The following is a 19,422-nucleotide window of genomic DNA, read 5'->3' on the forward strand; positions in this document are numbered from 1 at the left end:
ATAATAATACAAGAAAATATAATTTTATGAATTATACAAGGCATATGTGCTATATGGAAACAATAAAAAGAAAGTGTTATGTTTAAAAATGGGCTTTTCATTTAGTTTTGCCGCACTTCCAGTTTAAGCCCTGGCCACATTAGTTTATGTCTGAATACAGATAATTTTGCCATTGCAACAGATACAGATACAGATAATGGCTTCTCTGCACATCCCTAGTTAAATAATAATATGCTTAATATGAACACACTTGACTGCAAGAACTGTGACTGCAAGCAGCAGGGAACTGTCAGAACTTAAAGACCCCATGAAATCACAATGGCTTTGGTGGAAAATTTACTTTAAGCAAATATACACATTCTCTTCCAGGACAAGAGTCCAAAATATTGCATTAAAGCAGTTTTCCAAAGCTAAATCTAAACCTTAACTATTAGTGAAACATGAAAAAGGACTCTAGATCAGTTGTTGTGGAATATGTACATATATATATATATATATATATATATATATATATATATATATATATATATATATATATATATATATATATATATATATATATATATATATATATAAAATGTAATCGCATATACAAATATTAATTCAATATAAAATGATGAAATAATTATTCATAATTATCTTTAAATATAATATATATATATATATATATATATATATATATATATATATATATATAAAATATTCAGATAATTAAAATGCTTTACATTCTTGTAGCAGAAGAGTTAATCATTGATAAGCCAATACAAAAAGCGGCTTTAGAATACAATGTATTGTTTACTACCATATTATTGAACATAAGTCAATCATTGGCACACAGCAATCCATTTTGCAAGTGAATTTGTCAATCAGTTTGAGATTTATTATGAGGGCTTGTTTAAGGACCCGTCAATTTACACTTGTATCAGACATGCTTGTGTAACGACTCGGGTGCTTTGCCTCATAAACATAAAATGTTTAGGTCATTGTGTCAAGTTAAATATAGTTTAATACTCAATCTTCAAACACATCTTGAGATCCCTTAGTTCGCTTTTTGCGCTCCTTCAAATGTTTTGAATGCAAGAATGTAATGCATGTTTGTGTTCTTCTGCCTACTGAAGTGTTTTCTTCACTCTATAAACTGTGCGTTGCTCATACAGCTGAAATTTCACTTACTGCCCTCTGGAGTAAACAGCTGGTACTAAAAGCTTGCATTTCTCAGGAATCTTCCTTATTATGGTCTGGGGGCATTGCGATTAATTGCGTTCATTTTTTTTAACGCTTTATTTTTTGTCAAATGAATCGCACTGAATTAACGCAATAAATCGACATCCCTAATATATATATATATATATATATATATATATATATATACTTGTAAAGGTGGTTAAAGGGAAAGGCGAGAACTGGCTTGATAAAATAAATAATATTTTAATTATAAACTGAACCAAAAAAACAAACACACAGGTGTCGGACAGCTGTCCGTAAATCTCTCTCTCTCTGTTGCACTGCAGCTTCCAGTCGGCCCTTATCCCTCTCTGAGGCTTGATTAGCCTGATTAGGGGCCAGGTGTGCGAAATCACGACACGCCCTCCGCCCTGCCATAATACTCAATTGCAATTAAAATAATTCAACCCCCCAAGACAGAAAGGATTTACAAAGGTAAGCTTTACATATGACCCAGAATTTTTAAAGATTACATCAACATATATCAGTTGAGTGACATATTAAAAGTCATAGTGTGAATATACTATAATGTACTATTTCTAAATAGCAGGAGTTTTTTTAAATACAGGCATGTCATAATTATTCAACCCCTATTGCATGTAGCTGTTTCTTAAATATGTAAGTCTACACAAGTAATTGATTTAAAACAAAATTAAGCCACCACTCTACAATGGCACTTATTTAAGTTTTAAAATGTAAGTTTAGTTTCGTAAGTAAAAATTTATTTCAATGAATAAAATGCAATTAAAAATAAGATGTCACAAAATTTCATTATTTCATTATACAAGAAAGGTCATGGTTAAAAGTCAATTCACAAGGCACTTCAATTTCCAATAGACAAAGCACAATTTATAATTTTATTTTTATCCCATTTTCTCCCTGCAATTTGGAATGCCCAATTCCCACTACTATGTACGTCCTCGTGGTGGTGCGATAACTCACCTCAATCTGGGTGGCGGAGGACAAGTCTCAGTTGCCTCCACTTCTGAAACCATCTATCTGCACATCTTATCATATTTCTCATTGTGCATGACACCACAGAGACTCAGAGCATGTGGAGAATCATGCTACTCACTGAGATCCTAGCACAACTTACCACACACTCCATTGAGAGCGAGAACCACTCATCACGACCACATGAAGGTTACCCCATGTGACTCTACCCTCCCAAGCAACCGGGACAATTTGGCTGCTTAGGAGACCTGGCTGGAGTCACTCAGCACACCCTGGATTTGTCAATACTCACTGAGCTACCCAGGCCCCCACCATTCATACATTTTTTAAATATGGCACAATAGCAACCTTATTGGTTGTGGTAGAAAGCAAAACTTCACCAAGGGAAATGTTGACTTGAATATTAAAGAAGGAATTTGGAAAGACCTATGAGTCCTGAAAGAATGTTTTATAAACACTAAACTGAAAATGAGTTTTAGACCCATGGGTCAGCAGTAGGAGTGTACGGGATGACATTTTCATGTATGATAACTGTCACAAAATTTGTGATTTGTGATTCAGTTCAATTCTACAATACCTACTGAAAATATATTATTCATGTGCAGTTTATTTATTGGCATTTGATCCAATACTGACCGTTTCTGCCAAAGTTTCACTGTCAATTTCTTGCATGTATATTGTCGATGTCAATTTCCTGAACACAAAAAGCCATGCATTTGTTAACCCTATTTAGTAATGTTTTTCAAATAAAACATTAATAGTATTATCAAACACATTGGTATATACATTGTAGTAAGTTGAACGAGGTATTAAATCCATTTGCTGCATTTGTGAATGTGACAGAAAGCATAAACATAACTTAAGCCGACTAGTCATTACAAATCATGTAAAACTACATTGAATCTGGTGTTTTTATGAAACGGGCTATAATGTGTTGTCCTGTGTAGCCTACTGTATTTCCACTTAAAATTAATCTCCGCAAATTCCGTGGGATGGTGCTTAAAGGGTAACTAAACCCCTGCTCAGAGTCTGACTCCACCCACTAGCAATATTTGAAAAATGGTCGAAAAGTGGGCAGACACCAGCGGGGATAGAGGAGACGAACCGAGGGCGGGGCTGAGTGGGGGGGGGGGGGCGTGCACCTGAGACCCGTAGTGACAGATTAATTGACAGCTGCTGTCAGACTCTAAAATGGAGAGTGACTGGAATGACGCAAGTAGCTTTGCCACGGAGCGGTCTTTTGAAGTCGAGGACCTTTCTCCCCCACCTTCACCTGAAGTGGAGGAGGGTGAATTGTCTGTGGACACAGGGCCGGAGCCATATCAATTCGAGCCGCTGGCTCAAACTGCGGTTTTAACTCCCTGTTGAGCATCCGAGTGCGCATTCACCTTCACTCGCGTGCAGGAAAAACAAACGAAACGCTGTTCAGTAATGTTTATCCTTTTAGATAAACATTACACCTACGTACCATCCTGACCACTGTACTAAATACAGATAATCTACGCTAACTTGAAGCTATCCTAACTGACGCAATACTATGCTACTAACTAACTATGCTTCTAACAATACTACACTAACAAATATGCTAATTAACTACCTAGGCTACACAAAATAATCTAAATAACTATATAAATGCTATGCTAAATAGATGCTAAAATACTCTATCCTGATCGTTTTCAATACTCGCAATTCCAACTCCTGACTCGCTACAGTGGTTTTGACGAAACAAGATGGTTTTTATACTGCCATGGGCGTGGTAGCTCGTACCAAGGGCGTGGTGAGCTGGAACCTGCTTACATCAGCTGTCACCGCTTACGTCACGAAGTACCGCAAACAGCCAATAGGAAAATTCAATTGCAGTAGCCACCGTTCAACCTGAAGAGGGCAGCACTCAGACGTTTTTACACCATATATTGTAGAATTAAAACACTTTATACACAAATGTCAAAAAAATTATTTGAATCAATGACCAGTACTAATAAAGCCCCATTCTTACAGATCATTAACTAAAAAAAGTTGGTTTAGGGTTTAGTTACCCTTTAAGATTTGGAGTGTTTGCCGCTTGAGCCGATACTTTTTTGAGGCAAATTTTACAGACTGGGTAACCATAAATATTGATGGTGCCGTGGGACTTTTACATACCCAAGTAATCCCAGACAGCGGACTTCAACTTCTGTGGCGGCAGAAATAAAGGTTCATACTCGGACATGTCTGTACGCTGCGCTCGTGCTGGACCTCTGATGCGCTTGTGACGCACAGCGCTCGAGACACCTGCATGTTACCTTTAAAATTGAGTGATCGTCAAATGCAACATGAGGAAGGCGCAATTTAAATATTTATTTTATCTATCCAAGTTTATATGATGCCGTGTACATGTCGCAGAATCTTTATCTTTATCTTTATGCAATAGAGAAGATTTCAACGTTTTAAAACCAAGGTATATTGTGAAATCATTATACCCCTAGTCAGCAGTATATCTGGAGTAAGAAAGGCAAGGTGATGACAAGAACGACACCATCCCCACGGTCAAGCGTGGCGGTGGGTCAGTGATGTTATGGGGGTGTTTTGCGGCTGCAGGAAATGGTTATCCTGACTATGTGACTGACGCCATGGATTATTTCAGGTATGAGGCCATTCTGTCAAAAATGTGATGCCTTCAGTGTGTAAATTGAACCTTGGTGATCACTGGACTTTCCAGCAAGACCATAACACCAAGGATACATCCAAGTTGTCCAAAATCTGGTTCAAGGATGGGTCGTGAAATGTCCTTGAGTGACCGTTTCAGTCCATCATTAAAATACCATTGAAAATCTTTGCTGGGATTTCAAGAAAGCAGTGGCAGCACCGAAACCAAAGAATGTCAATGAGCTGGAAGTTTTGCTCATGAGAAATGTGTAAAGATTGCAACAGAGAGGTGTCCGAAGCCTGAGAACACTTACCTGAAACATTTAGGCTATTTGATGTTATTAAGGGTAAAGGATGCTTCCACAAATTATTGATTTTGGGGGTTGAATATTTTTGACATGACATTTGTGGAGAGAATTAGTTATTTTTATTTTAAAATTTGGGTGAACTGAACACTTTGTTCTCAAAATCAGTGGTTTTCACAACCAAGTCGTTTCAAAGCAGCTTTACAGGAAATCATGCATTAACATACAATTTAACTGTAATATCTATAAAGTCTTAGAGTGATCATTGTGTAGTTTGATTAAATATCAATAAAATTGAATAATAATAATTAAATAATAATTATATTTAGAACCCTGTGAGCAAGCCGAATGCGACTGTGGCAAGGAGTACAAAACTCCATAAGATGTTGGTTAATGGAAAAAAATAACCTTGGTGAAACCAGACTCACTGTGGGGGCCAGTTCCCCTCGAGCTAAACAACATGAATATAAAGCCAATATTAGTTATTTGTGTGCATTGCAAGTCATGGTTTAAAATGTGTAAATTATGTAAGAGTTTAGGTCTAGTGTTAAAATTTTTTTTTATGAACTTTAAGATGAATGATTTTGAAGACCATCCTGGATTAACTGCAGAAGTTCACATATATGCATTGCTCTTTGTTAGTTGGCTAATGAAGGCTTTTGTTGGCAATTAAGGGGGCTTTCACACTGGGCACGTTTGCTGTGGTCCAATTCCGAATGCTACTGTTCCCGGTTCCCCCAGCAGCGTTGGTCTGGTTTCACACTCAATTGATTCTGTCGAACCCCGGTCAATTTGCATTCATATTACATCATCACAAACACGCATGGTGAACACAATGCGACTCATCATACTTTTTTGTTTTTGTGTTATTTTAGTGCCATTATGCACAGCAGAGTGAACGACAGCTGCGTATGTGTGCGCTTCATGGTGTAACTCATATGATGTCCAGGGGAAGGTGGCTTGCTGCAGCTGGCAAACAGCGTTTTTTGAGGAGACAGCTGATTGCAAGGAATTAATTTGCATCTTTGTTTACACTGTACGCTTACGCTTGTGTCCAAGGTGAAGTTATCGCCACTGTATGTATACTATTTATTATTATTTTATACTAAGGTGCATAGATAGACAGAAAGACAGAATTTATAGAGTTGATTGTACTTGTATGTCATTGTGGTGTCATTACTTTTTTGGGACTTTCAGGAATGTGTGGAACCTCGTGTGTTGTCAAAACTAATGATGTCATCATCATCTAAAATGCATGCGCAGGTTACTTTAGTTCCTGAAAGAGCGCGCACCTGAGTCCGAGTTGCTTTCACGTTCACGCGAATTGCATTACAGCTCCATTGCAACCAAACTCAGACCACCTCCTACAGGACAGCTTTCACGTTTCCAATTTTTCATGGAAACCGTGCTCTTTTTCGAACTAAACTGCCAGTGGGAAAGCACCCTAAATGATAGTCTATGTATTCCATTTCAAGTGTATAGTCCATCAATAGAAAATGGTGATCCAGTGCATCTCAGTTCAACCGGCAGGACATTTCGTTGAGGTTCGTGGGGTCAATCCTAAGTCCAAGGATCAGGCAGTGGAATATGAAGTATCCGATGTCTTACAGTTGGAGTTGGAATTAGTTCATACTCAGAAGTCAAAAGACTGAAGTGATGTCTGGCTAGCACAGGCTGTATTTTGTCGTCATCACTCAGCAATACGTAGCAGTAGAGTCCGACACCAAGCAGGAACGGAGCTGGATCTGGCCGGCTCTGGTAACCTCGGGATATGAATTGAGCCATGGAAACAAATAGAATAATATTAGTGTAGATGCCATTAAGTTTTATGCAGAGTTATAGTGTATTATAGTTATAATGTAAATCAAAACAGATGTTTCTGGTTCTGGCAGACCTAACTAAAGCAGCCTAATTGTGACTTGATGGATAAATTAGGTGTATGCCTGCCAAAAAATAGCCTTTAACTGAGTGAGTGTGTCTGCATCCTGAACAGCTAGGGAGACTATTCCGTAGTTTAGGAGCCAAATATGAAAAGGATCTACCAACTTATGTGGATTTTGATATTCTTAGAATTATTAAAAAGCAAGAATTTTGTGATTGTAATGAACTTGATGGAATATAGCATGTCAGAATGTCACCTAAGTACTGTGGAGTTTGACCATTCTAAGCTTTGTATGTAGTTTTTTCATTTTTTCATTTTTTCTTTTGTATGCAGAATTTTCAAATTAATATGAAATTTAAATGGCAGCCAATGTAACAACAATAAAATTGGGCTAATATGATCATATTCCTTGGTTGTAGTCAGCACTCTGGCAGATGCATTTTGAAGCAATTAAAGTTTATTTATTGAACTTGCTGGACATCCTCCAAATAATGCATTACAATAATCTAGTCTTGAGTCTTGAACACATGAATTAGTGTTTTGGCATCAGCAACAGAGAGCATGTGTCATAACTTAGCAATATTTCTGAGTTGGAAGAATGCTATTGTACAAATATTGGAAATGTGATTTTCAAAGGACAGATTGGTATCAAATATAACACCTAGGTGTTATAGAAAAGAGGATTTGTATCGGTTTCTTCACTGTAGAAGACTACATAACAATACATCCATTGAGAATCAAATTATATTTTAGCGGCTTATATTTAGAGGTTTTAGGTCCAACAATTAGTACCTCTATTTGTCTGAATCGAGTACAAGGAAATTTCTGGCCATCTAATTTTTGATTTCATTGATACACTCTGCTAATTTGAAGAATTGAGAATTTTCTTTGGGTTTATAAGAAATATAAAGTTGGGTATCATCAGCATAACAGTGGAAACTTATTCCATGATTCCTGATAATATCTCCCAGAGGAAGTATGTATAAGGAGAAAAGCAGAGGTCCTAAAACTGATCCCTGTGGCACTCCATACTAAACTTTTGTTTGATTTGACAATTCCTCTTTTACACATACAAAGTGGTAGCAGTCTGATAAATATGACCTAACGCATGCTAAATCAAGCCCACTAATGCCAACATAATTCTCCAGCCTACTCAACAGCCTATTTTGATCTATTCCAATCGCCAGTGCTGCTGCACCACTTCCGGTTTGCCCCCACTGCAACCGGACATTCAGAGCACACATTGGGCTGGTTGGACACTTGCGCATTCACCAACGACGCAATGTTGCTGATCAATGAACATATCTTCCCTTCCCCTTCCCTACTCTACGATGGTGAAGAAGTTGGTCTTCTTTGAAAACGGAGGACGAACTTCCAGTGTGTGTGTGTGTGTGTGTGTGTGTGTGTGTTTATAATAAAAACATTATGTCTCTACTTTACACAGAGCACCCTATTCAGAAGCACCCTCATTGATTTTTATCTGAATCTGGCCAGCATTTCTCACTTATACCACAAAAGTGCAATCTGTAAATTGCTGCAGAATTGAATTAGCAGCTCTATGTATCTGTCAACCTCACAAACCTAGAATTCAGAAACCACTTGTATCCCAGTCCAACACATACATTTCTTAAAGGACCTGGAGAAAGAATCTCAAAGCCTGTTGTAGTAGCCAAAGTAGTGGTGCACCTATATGTTTGACAAAGGTTGCTTGATATTTATACATGATAAATACTGGTTTATCATGTATAAATGGTCATAAAACTGCATTTATATATATATATATATATATATATATATATATATATATATATATATATATATATATATATATATATATATATAAAAGATTTAGGAAGCAGTAGTTAGCTAGCAAGCTCCCTTATTATAGATAAACCCCACTATACACTGTAAAAAATGTCCGTAAAATTAACTTTGAAATGCTGTAAAATAGCTACATGGAAATACCGTAAACGAGAATACAATTGAACATTGTTAACTTAACAATAATATCTTGTAAATTAAAGGAAACATTGTTAACTTAACAGTAATATTTTGTAAACAAGTAAATCAAATATATCTGTTAATTTTACAGTAAAACTATGATTATAAAAACATATATTTTGGTAGAAATGATCTATTTCTGTAAATTGTACAGACTTAAATTGTATATTCAATTACATTTAAAAGACAAGAGCATAATGTTAAAATGACATTTTAATTGTTTTTAACTTAACAATAATATGTTGTAAATTAAATGAAACATAGTTAACTTAACAGTAATATTTTGTAAACAAGTAAATCAATTATATCTGTTAATTTTACAGTAAAACTATGATTATAAAACTATATATTTTTGCAGAAATGATCTATTGAACTATCTAGCAGGCCGCATCCGCCCGCGGATGACTTACCCTAACCAATATTTTCTATGTCTATGAAAACTATTTTATAAAACTTGGTACAAAGTAAATTTTCATGTTGAATAAAGTCAATTAATTTAAATTCTATTTTTGATTTAAACAAAAATATATAGATTTAATCAAAACAAAACTTCTCGTTTAAGAAATATGTATTAGAAATTATTTGTTTTCTCCAATCAAATATATAAAAGTTAAATAGAAATTATTAATTTTAAACAAACAAAAATATATGGATTTAATAAAACATGTTTCCCATCAAGGAACATTGCTTCCCATCAGGGAACATTGCTTAATATTTGATCTGATCCAAAATCTAATAAATAAAAAAGACAAATAATTTACATTGCATAAAGATTTTACTTATTTCCACACATCCACAATTTCAGTGCTCAAGTGTCATATTTTAACTTCAAGGGCTGGCAAATATTGACCTTGTAAAACAACAGCCTTTTCAAGAATTTCACTATCTCCAGCTAGTCCATGACCGAACCGAACCGTCCAAACCGTCCTTGCGGCGTAGGAGCGCGGACTATTACTACTGTAAACTTTGCAAATAGGACATCAGCCCCTTCAAGTCTTAAATGAACAATAACAAAGTGGGCTGCAATGAATGTCTGCAAAACAGCTTTTAGTGAAACATTTCTATACAAGAACAGTATCACAAAAGAACATTTTGATAGATAACAAAACATTTTTAAAGTATTAGACTTTATAAATTAGACTGTATATAAAATTACAATAAATAAATGTCCACTATTACTACCGGTACTATAACTACTGTAAACTTGGCACTGAGACAGAAGCACTTGCAAGGGTTTTTTTTGTTTTCTTTTGTTAGTTTTTTAACTGGAGTTAGCATGTGACGGCAGCGTGCACAAGTCATGCCTCCGCTCCTACCCAATGACAGAGGCACGCAGGGTTTTTTTCCACTGGAGTACTCACGTGAAGGATGCGTGCACAACTGCGTGATCAGCGTTATCTCATGCTAACACCATGTGCAAAGCTCGTGGTCGAAACTCTGGTTGCTGATTGGTGCAGTGGCTGTACGAACGCTAACGGTTTTCAAACTTTTTCCACAGTCAAACTTTTCTAGAAAGAAGAAGAAACTTTGCTGGAAGAAACATGATTGCCTGCACTTATGGCGGATGAAGTAAGTGGAAAAACACATAGCGAGCGATACAAAATAAGTGTGTCTTTGATATATAGCGTGTAGAAGTTATTTTAGGTCGGTGGGCGTCCACTATGTCGTGTTGAATTCCGGATTTTCTTAGTCCGGATTTTTCAACGCCATGATGTAGCTGAAGTGGTTAATTAAGTTATGTGTAGAGTCTAACGTTAATGTCTTCAAGCATAAGTTATTTCCAACCTCAGCTAAAATGATTGCCTGACGCTATTACTGCAAAACAACCAATTGTGCATGGTAAAATTGTGTGGATTGATGATTTGTTTAAAGTAGCGTTACGTTTGTTCCGTTGGCCTGGTCCTTGTGCTGGGTAATTAGCATCAGTGGTAGTTAGCAAGTGGTCTAACTTATGGCAAGAAATTGTTTGTAACCTGGACAAAAATGATTTCTTGTCGTTTTTGTAGTAAAACGTGTGCAACATTAAAGGGTTATGTGTTGCACTGCAAAGTTCATAGGACTGAACCACGCTGCGTGTATAAATGTGAGGGTACTGGTTGCAGGCAGACATTTTGCACATACTCCGCTTTTAAGGCTCATTTCTATCGAAAGCACAATGTGTGTACATTTGCTAGATCCAGCAATGCGGCCATTGTCACACATTTTTGTTGTGCTATGTCATTGTGTAGGCACCAGTTTCAGACTGTGAAAGAACTGATAATGCATTTAAATGAGCATATAGCAGAGGGAAGATCTGTGGCATGTCCAGTGACTGGCTGTCATAGTGCATTCACGTTGAAATCATCATTTAAGGCACACATGTCCAGAAAACATAGAGAATGTTCAGTCAATAACATCAGTGACGCGTTCAAAGAAAATACACCACAGTCTCCTCTCACAACACATGAGGATTCTTTTAACAGCTCTGGCCTAGATGATGCAGATGAAAACACTGACTTGCCACCGAATTTCAGTGAAATCTTTCTTAGAAATGTTTGTTTGTTGTATCTGAAATTGCAAGGGAGCTCCTCATTCCAGCTTCAACAATACAGCTTATTGTTGAAGAGATGCAAAATGTTCACGAATTAGGCCTGGATTACACTTTGAGCAAACTGCAGTTACTTTTGAAAAATGACTTGAATCTAACAGATGATGCTGTTAGTAAAATCTGTGATTGTGTGAAGGAGTCTGATCTGTTTTCTGCTTCTCACAAGGGCCCATTGAGAACAACCTACTCAAGAGCTCAGACATTCCATTCCATGTTTAAATATGTTCAACCTAAAAGAATTTCATTAGGAAATGATGAAAATATGTTAGAAAGGTTTGCTTATTACATACCTGTGCAGCAAACATTGACCAGTTTACTTGATTCAGAATTATGGAACAACTCAGTGTTGCCTCAGTCTTGTGAAACAGACCCGTGTGTCTTTAGTGACATAAGCTGATGGGCAGGTTTTTAAGACGAACCAATTCTTTATTGACAATCCAGAATGTCTGAAGCTGATTTTATACCAGGATGCCTTTGAAATTGTAAATCCACTAGGCTCAGCTAAGAAAAAGCACAAAATTCTTGCTGTTTACTTTTCGGTGGCAAATTTACCTGTTCATGTACGGTCTAACACCGACCACATGTCCCTTGTGTTACTGTGCATAGAAAACGACTTCAAACGTTTTGGAACAGCTAGTGTTTTCTCAGATATGTTGTCGGATTTGAAAGACCTGGAAATAAACGGAATTACTGTAGGTGCAGAAACTGTCAAGGCGGCTTTGTTCTGTATTGCAGGGGATAATTTAGGCTCTCATAACATTGGTGGCTTTACTGAAAACTTCAGTACTTCAAAATACTTCTGCAGGTACTGTGAGGTCACGAAAGGGGAGTTTCTGATTAATCCAAATGTTTGCGGGCAACAACGTAACCCAGATAATTACAACTCTGCTGTTGCTGATCTCACTGAAGACAGACCAATTGTTAGAGGAATAAAGCTGAATTCTGATTTCAATGGTTTGCAGGCGTTTCATGTATGCCAACCTGGTCTACCACCATGCTTAGGCCATGACATTTTTGAGGGTGTCTTATCCTATGATGTTTCCCTCTTCTTGAAGTATTTCATAAAGAGCAAAAAATGGTTTACATATTCACTTTTCAACCGCCGCATTAAACAATTCAAATACAAGGGATCCGATGCGCTTACTAAGCCATGCTGTGTCAAACCTGGCTGCAAAAAACTGTCTGGTCAAGCTGTCCAGAATTGGAATTTCTTGAGGTTGTTACCGGTGTTAATTGGAGACAAAGTGTCAAATGCTGAAGATGATGTGTGGCAATTAGTTTTGCAGCTAAAAGACATTGTTGATCTTGTTTGCGCACAAAAGATTTCATTGTGCCAGGTGGCTTACTTGGATATCATGATCCAAGAATATCTGGAGTCAAGGAAGAGTTTGTTTCCAGGCACTCCTCTAAAACCTAAACATCATTACTTGAGACACTACCCGTCTCTGATTTTGAAATTTGGTCCCCTGATCAGACTATGGACGATGCGTTTCGAGAGTAAACATGGCTATTTTAAAAGATGTGCAAGGCATTTGAAAAATTTCAAAAACATCTGCTCAACTCTGTCTGAAAGACATCAGTTGTTACAAGCATATCTTTCAGCAGGATCAGCATGTAGTCAGTTTCTGCAAGTTAAAAATAGCTGTGCTTTTTTCCCCAACCTCTACAGTGAAGCCATTAAAAATGCAGTTTGTGACTTTCACTTTTCAGGAAATGATACCAGTGTTTCCACAGAAATTCAGTACAAAGGAACAACATATAAGAAGGGCAATTTCCTGGTCTCAAAAAATGAGTGCTTGGAGCTTGCAGAGCTTGTCATCATTTTAATTCGAGAAAATGCAGCTGTGTATTTTGTGGTGAACGCACACAATTCTGACTATCTTGCCAAATACCACCTGTACTCAGTAGTGGCACTAAGTACAGGAATGATGTGTGTTCACATCAATGACTTGGTAGATTTCTATCCGTTGACTTCATACATTATCAATGGGCACAGAGTCATTCCTCTGAAACACAGTGTTTTGTCAGTGTGATCTCATGTTTGCATTTAATGTACCACTGCTCAAAAGTTTGGCATGTTTATTTGGTCATATGAGAAACGCATGAAATTTAAAATTCACATGCCTTGGATCAGAATTAAAAAGATGGGCCTTAAAAAAAGTCTAAAGTCAAATGAAAATTAGGGAGAACTAGGCTATGGCTTTAACTTGTTATTTTCCTTCACTATAAGCCACACAGAAATAATTCTTAAATTATCGTAAAGCTCTTTTCAACTCTATATTTTTCATAAATATTATAGACTACTAACCCTACAATGTAGCTTAACCTGATTTTAATAATAAAAAGTGATAATAAAATAGAATATAGATAGAATAAAATGAACCACATTTAATCTCCTTCAATATTGATCCAAGACATACAAAATGTCAGTTTCATGGGTTTTTCACATGACCAAATCAGCATGCTAACTTTCAGGAAAATCTGTCAATGTCCGAAAATGTCCTGTTGCTGTGTTGAATATTTATTTCTCCCCCAGACTAGAGACATGGAGACATTTTTGCGAGGTGCCATTAATGAGGTCTGCCCAGACCTACAGGAGGTGTCCAAAAATATGCTTGAAGAGAGACTGCAGACCCTGGGTATAGAAACAGCAGAAGACTTCAAGTTTATTCAAGAAGAAGATGTATCGTCTGTCTTAAGACCGATTCAAGCTCGCAAGGCGGTGGCTTTCTGGAAGTTTAAATGTGAGTTGCAGTATATGCAGTGCACATAGATTCAAGTGGGAATTATCTATTAAAAGCTCAAGCATTGTGAGTGTCAATGAAAAATAATCTTGTAAAAAAAAACACCTCATGAATGCCTCGAACGTATTTTTTGATCAAACCACTACAGAGCTTGCTCCGTAACTTCTAAATAAACTCCAATAGCTATGTTGTTGGTGCTTCATTTTATGTGTAGGGACACTGAGCAAGCTACTGACGAGGTTTGGTGCTGTTTTGAACAATATTACTGGTTAAAAAATGCTATATGGGGAGCGCTTTATTTACCTCCCTTAGCCAATCCACTGTTTGCGATTTGGGGCTATAGCGTATACCGGAGCAAGCTCTGTAGTGGTTGATCAGCTAAAAATACCGTCTCCACAGTAAAACACGGTGTTTTAATGCAGACAAAAACCCGGTGGATAATTTTCTCTGTAGTTACACTTTAACTGTTGTTGCTGTGTGTTTTGTTTTTAAAGACCAGGATGATTGTTCTGCTGATTCACCTGGACCCTCCCAATCTCCTCAGTCGCCTTCTACCACCTCATCCTTCAACACTGCCCATCATGGCGCAGGACCAGACTGGACAGACAAATTTAAAATCCCATGGAGCTCCTTTCCTGAGGCGTTAGTGCAGTGCCTGGAGAGGGGCCAAAGACCAAGGCCAGCTTTAAGAAGAGAAATGGTCAGGATTGTGGTGAGGCAAATGCTGAAAGACTCTGCTTTGATTAGTAAAAGAAACGCCATAGATGTAGCCCAAAAGATAGTGGCACGATACCCCAAATCCTTACAGGATGTCATTGAGGGAGATGTCATTGGCGCTGGATACCATTCCTCGCCAAACAAATTCAATATCGCTTGAAAACAAAAGAAGAGAAACAACACCAAAAATCACAAAGAGAAAATCCACACTGGAAGACTCAGAGATGGTACAGACAAAAAGAGCTGCAATTCAAGATACGTACGGATGTATAAAATGGGAAGTGAAGTTCTTGCCTCTCGGGAAACAACACAGAGCCAACAAGACAAAAAAGATGAGCTGAAAAATCTGTTTCTGCAACAAACTGAGGACCTGGAAATGGTGAGATCAATCATGAAAGCTGACATATTTCACTCAACTAAAAGAAGTAAATGAAGGACGAGCAATTAAAGAAATGAGAGAAGACTGGCCATGGTGGTTTATGGAAACTGGAATGACCACACACTTTCAGGAACTGACAGGAATACACCTGAAAGAAGATTTTCTGAAGAATGTTGACCAGAAGGGGAAAAGGCTCCTAAACTATATGAAAACAATAGCCGCCAACAAGAACAAAAAGCTGTGCCAAGCCACGGCCAAGCTTGAATTCATCAGGGAGAACACACAGGGTCTTCTGCAGATGTCATCGAGATGGTCTTGCTTCTCCTGGCCTACTTTGATGAGAAGGAGGAGGTCATGTTTTGCTACGTAGATGAAACCTGTCTGGCCGAAGACGTGGAATTCGCAGAAGTTGCCTTAACTCCCACGATAGTTGTATGTGGTAAGTTTTTATCTCTCCACCCTTGTCACACTTTCTCTCTCTCTTTCCCCTTTCTCTCTCTCTTCCTCCTTTCTCTCTACCTATCTTGCTCTATCCTCAGCCTTTCCATCTTAGCCTGGATACCAGACTCTTCTGACTTTGCAGAGAGTCTGGCCTAGATCCATTGGCAAACGCTTATTTCCTGATTGGTGGACGCTTGTCTGAAGTTTGAAATCATTGGAGTTTCATTAATGTTTGGTAATGACATATGTTAACCACGGGGACACAACTAGAACGATAAGCTTGCAACTTAAGAGAACTCGGTCAATTTAACATTGAGCTAATTTTTGTAAATTTGAGTGCTGTCAATACAGAGAACAACGACAAAATGGTGTTGCCTACACTGTGTTATTCTCTTTTAAATTTGCACCTGTTGACTTCAATGGGGCACGTTTAAACCTGCTTTTAGCTCTTTACATCCGTGATGTGTCATTACAGTGCTCAGCCATGTGAGTGATTCTTTTAGAGTTAACATGGTGAATCTGACTGCAGTAGATGTGAAGATATGAATAAAATGATGTTATTTCAGCCAGCGCAATACCTGTATTTACTTCTGTATTTGGTCGAAGTTCAAAGTAGTCGATTGTTGAGATCACGCATAGGTTTAGTTACCTATGATCACGCGCACGAACTCGACAATCGACTACTTTGGACTTCGACCAAATACAGGAAGTAAATACAGGTATTTGCGCTGGCTGAAATAACATCATTTTTATTCATATCTTTCACATCTACTGCAGTCAGATTCACCCATGTTAACTCTAAAAGAATCACTCACATGGCTGGGCACTTGTAATGACACATCACGGATGTAAAGAGGCTAAAAGCAGGTTTAGAACTTGCCCCATTGAAGTCAACAGGGTGCAAATTTTAAAAAGAGAATAACACAGTGTAGGCAACACCGATTTTTGTCGTTGTTCTCTGTATTGACAGCACTCCAAATTTACAAAAAATTAGCTCAATGTTAAAATTGACCGAGTTCTCCTTTAAAACCTAAATGAGCGGAAGAATGTAGACAGGCAGAGCCAGGCTATTTCCACCTGCCCTCCCCACACACATGCTCTTTCTCTCCCTCCTCACTCTCTCTATGCTTTGGTTCCTTCTTGCTCTCACTCTCCATCCCCTTACTCTTATCTCTGCCTCTCCCCCAGTCATTCACTTTCTCTTGCTCCTTTCTTCTCTCACTCTCCCTCACTTTCCTCTCATTCTGTCTTCTCCCTTCTCTCTCCCCTTCTGTCACAGACACACTGCACACTTTCTCCCCTTTCCCTTGCTCTCTTTCCCTCTCTTCTCACTTGTTCCCCTCATACCCCCCACCACCACACACACTTTCTCTCCCTCCTTTCCTCCCCCTATTGCACTCACTGTATCCCTCACTCCTATCCTCTTACTCTCTCCCTTTCTCAGACATACTTTGTCCCTTCTCGTTCCTCACTCTATCTCCCTCCCTCTCACTCTCCATCCTCTCCCTTTCTCTCACTCCTTTGCTTACCCTCTCTTTCCTTCTCTCTTACACACCCATCCCATCTCTCTTTGTAGACCCCTCCCTGTCTCTTACCCCATAATTTCATGTTAAATGTTAACAATATTGTTTTTGTGTGTTCTTGTAGGACAGTCCAGTTTTTCTGCCAGAAGAATGATGCTTAGTATTGACCAAGTTATTGTAAATGACCAAATGACAACCTTCATCCAGTCATTATGCATGATGTTTGGAAGTTATTACTCCTATAACATTCATTACCCATCAAAGCTCGCGATCCACCCTGGAGTTTCTTCAGAGGTACACCCTGTTTGTTTTTTTAAAGTGGATACCCAACAGTTTTTCTTTATTGAATAACTAACTCCTCCTGACTTTGGTCTGAGGGAAATATTTATATTTTGTTTTCTTTTATGATGTGAATGATTTTATGATTATATTATTCTGTTAAATCTGTTTGTCTCTTTCCTCAAACCCTCTTCCCTAGATGTTTCTTCTCCATTAACCCTGATAAGGGATCAAAAGTGGAGAAGACCAGTACAGCCCACATGCAGGTCAACCCTCGCGTACTCACTCTGATCCAAGACCTGGCAGACTACGAGTGGCGGGACGCTTAATAATGTAAGAGTTGTAGTTCAACTTTTAAAAAGTGGATGCCCAACAGTTTTGCTTTATTGAATAACTAACTCCTCCTGACTTTGGTCTGAGGGAAATATTTATATTTTGTTTTCTTTTATGATGTGAATGATTTTATGATTATATTATTCTGTTAAATCTGTTTCTCTTTCCTCAAACCCTCTTCCCTAGATGTTTCTTCTCCATTAACCCTGTTAAGGGATCAAAAGTGGAGAAGACCAGTACAGCCCACATGCAGGTCAACCCTCGCGTACTCACTCTGATCCCAGACCTGGCAGACTACGAGTGGCGGGACGTTTAACAATGTAAGAGTTCTTGTTCAACTTTTAAAAAGTATGGAATTTTGAAAAGGAAAACGTGTAGGAACCCTGAAATTAGTACATTATTAGAGATAATGCCCAATTTACATATTTTAAAGGCCCCCTGTGTAAGAATTTCTCCTATCTAGTGGTTAGGTGTTGTATTGCAACCAACCTCTCAAGCTGGCCTCTTTTAGAACTACGGGAACTGTCGCATATCAAAAACTGGCACTAGTTCCGATTCCTAGGCTCGTCAAAACATAAACTTTTCTCTGAATAAGCAATAACAAAATATTAATATAATGTTGTGTATAGGGATGTCAATTTTCACAAATTCCCATGATCGATCGTTGTTTAAATTAACGATCAATTAATCGATTAATCGTTAACCTTAATACTGCAATATGCGTCTGCTGCAGTGGCATATAGCCAACAGCATGACGGGGTCTGCAAATGCTGCTCAAAACGCTGTTCCTCACCAAATTAATGAGAATGGTTTTTAATCTAGATAAAGGGCTAGTAAGGATGTTTCGATGTGATTGATAATTAAATTAAATTATTTAATAATCAAACGACTAATACAACGTGTCATCAACGCCACCTCGGATGCGTGCTTGTCAGAATGTGTGACTGTTGTGGACGTGCTCTTCCTGGAACAACGCGCTGAAAACGACAACTAAACCCAATAAACGAACAGCTGTATTTTTATTAACAAAGAATAATAAATACAGTAACAAATGTATTGCTCATCATGGTTCATTTATATTTTACTGCTTTTTTCTCCTTTGCCAATCCTATGATAATTATATATACAGTATAGTGTTCATCCAGAACAACATGTAACTGTGTAACCACACCCTAGCAACCGTTTAAAGCTACCTAGCAACCACATTGCAACATATAGAAGCCATATTGCAGCTCCACAACATCGTTAAGATATTGTTGTTGGCTCAGTATGCAATCATGTACAACATTGTAGCAACTATCCTAGTTTTGCCACTGCAAGCACCCTCCACTCCCCAGATTATTTTGTTGGAAAATACAATTCAATGTCGGAATGTTAGGAAGATATGTGGCTTGTAGAAAATGAGTTCGTAACTTACCTTTGCTGAAT

At 37.8% G+C, this 19,422-nt stretch overlaps 1 protein-coding gene across 1 annotated transcript; it reads left to right on the forward strand.

The window, feature by feature from the left end:
• Positions 1–10,381: 10,381 nt before the first annotated feature.
• LOC127659801 (uncharacterized) lies at positions 10,382–15,199 on the forward strand. Its single transcript, XM_052149754.1, has 3 exons — positions 10,382–10,560; positions 14,115–14,322; positions 14,817–15,199. Exons 1-3 carry the CDS (start codon positions 10,549–10,551, stop codon positions 15,197–15,199), a joined length of 603 nt encoding a protein of 200 aa, XP_052005714.1. The 5' UTR covers positions 10,382–10,548.
• The last annotated feature ends 4,223 nt before the right edge of the window (positions 15,200–19,422 follow it).

Source organism: Xyrauchen texanus, chromosome 19 (genome assembly GCF_025860055.1).
Source record: "Xyrauchen texanus isolate HMW12.3.18 chromosome 19, RBS_HiC_50CHRs, whole genome shotgun sequence".
In the NCBI taxonomy this organism is placed as follows: domain Eukaryota; kingdom Metazoa; phylum Chordata; class Actinopteri; order Cypriniformes; family Catostomidae; genus Xyrauchen; species Xyrauchen texanus.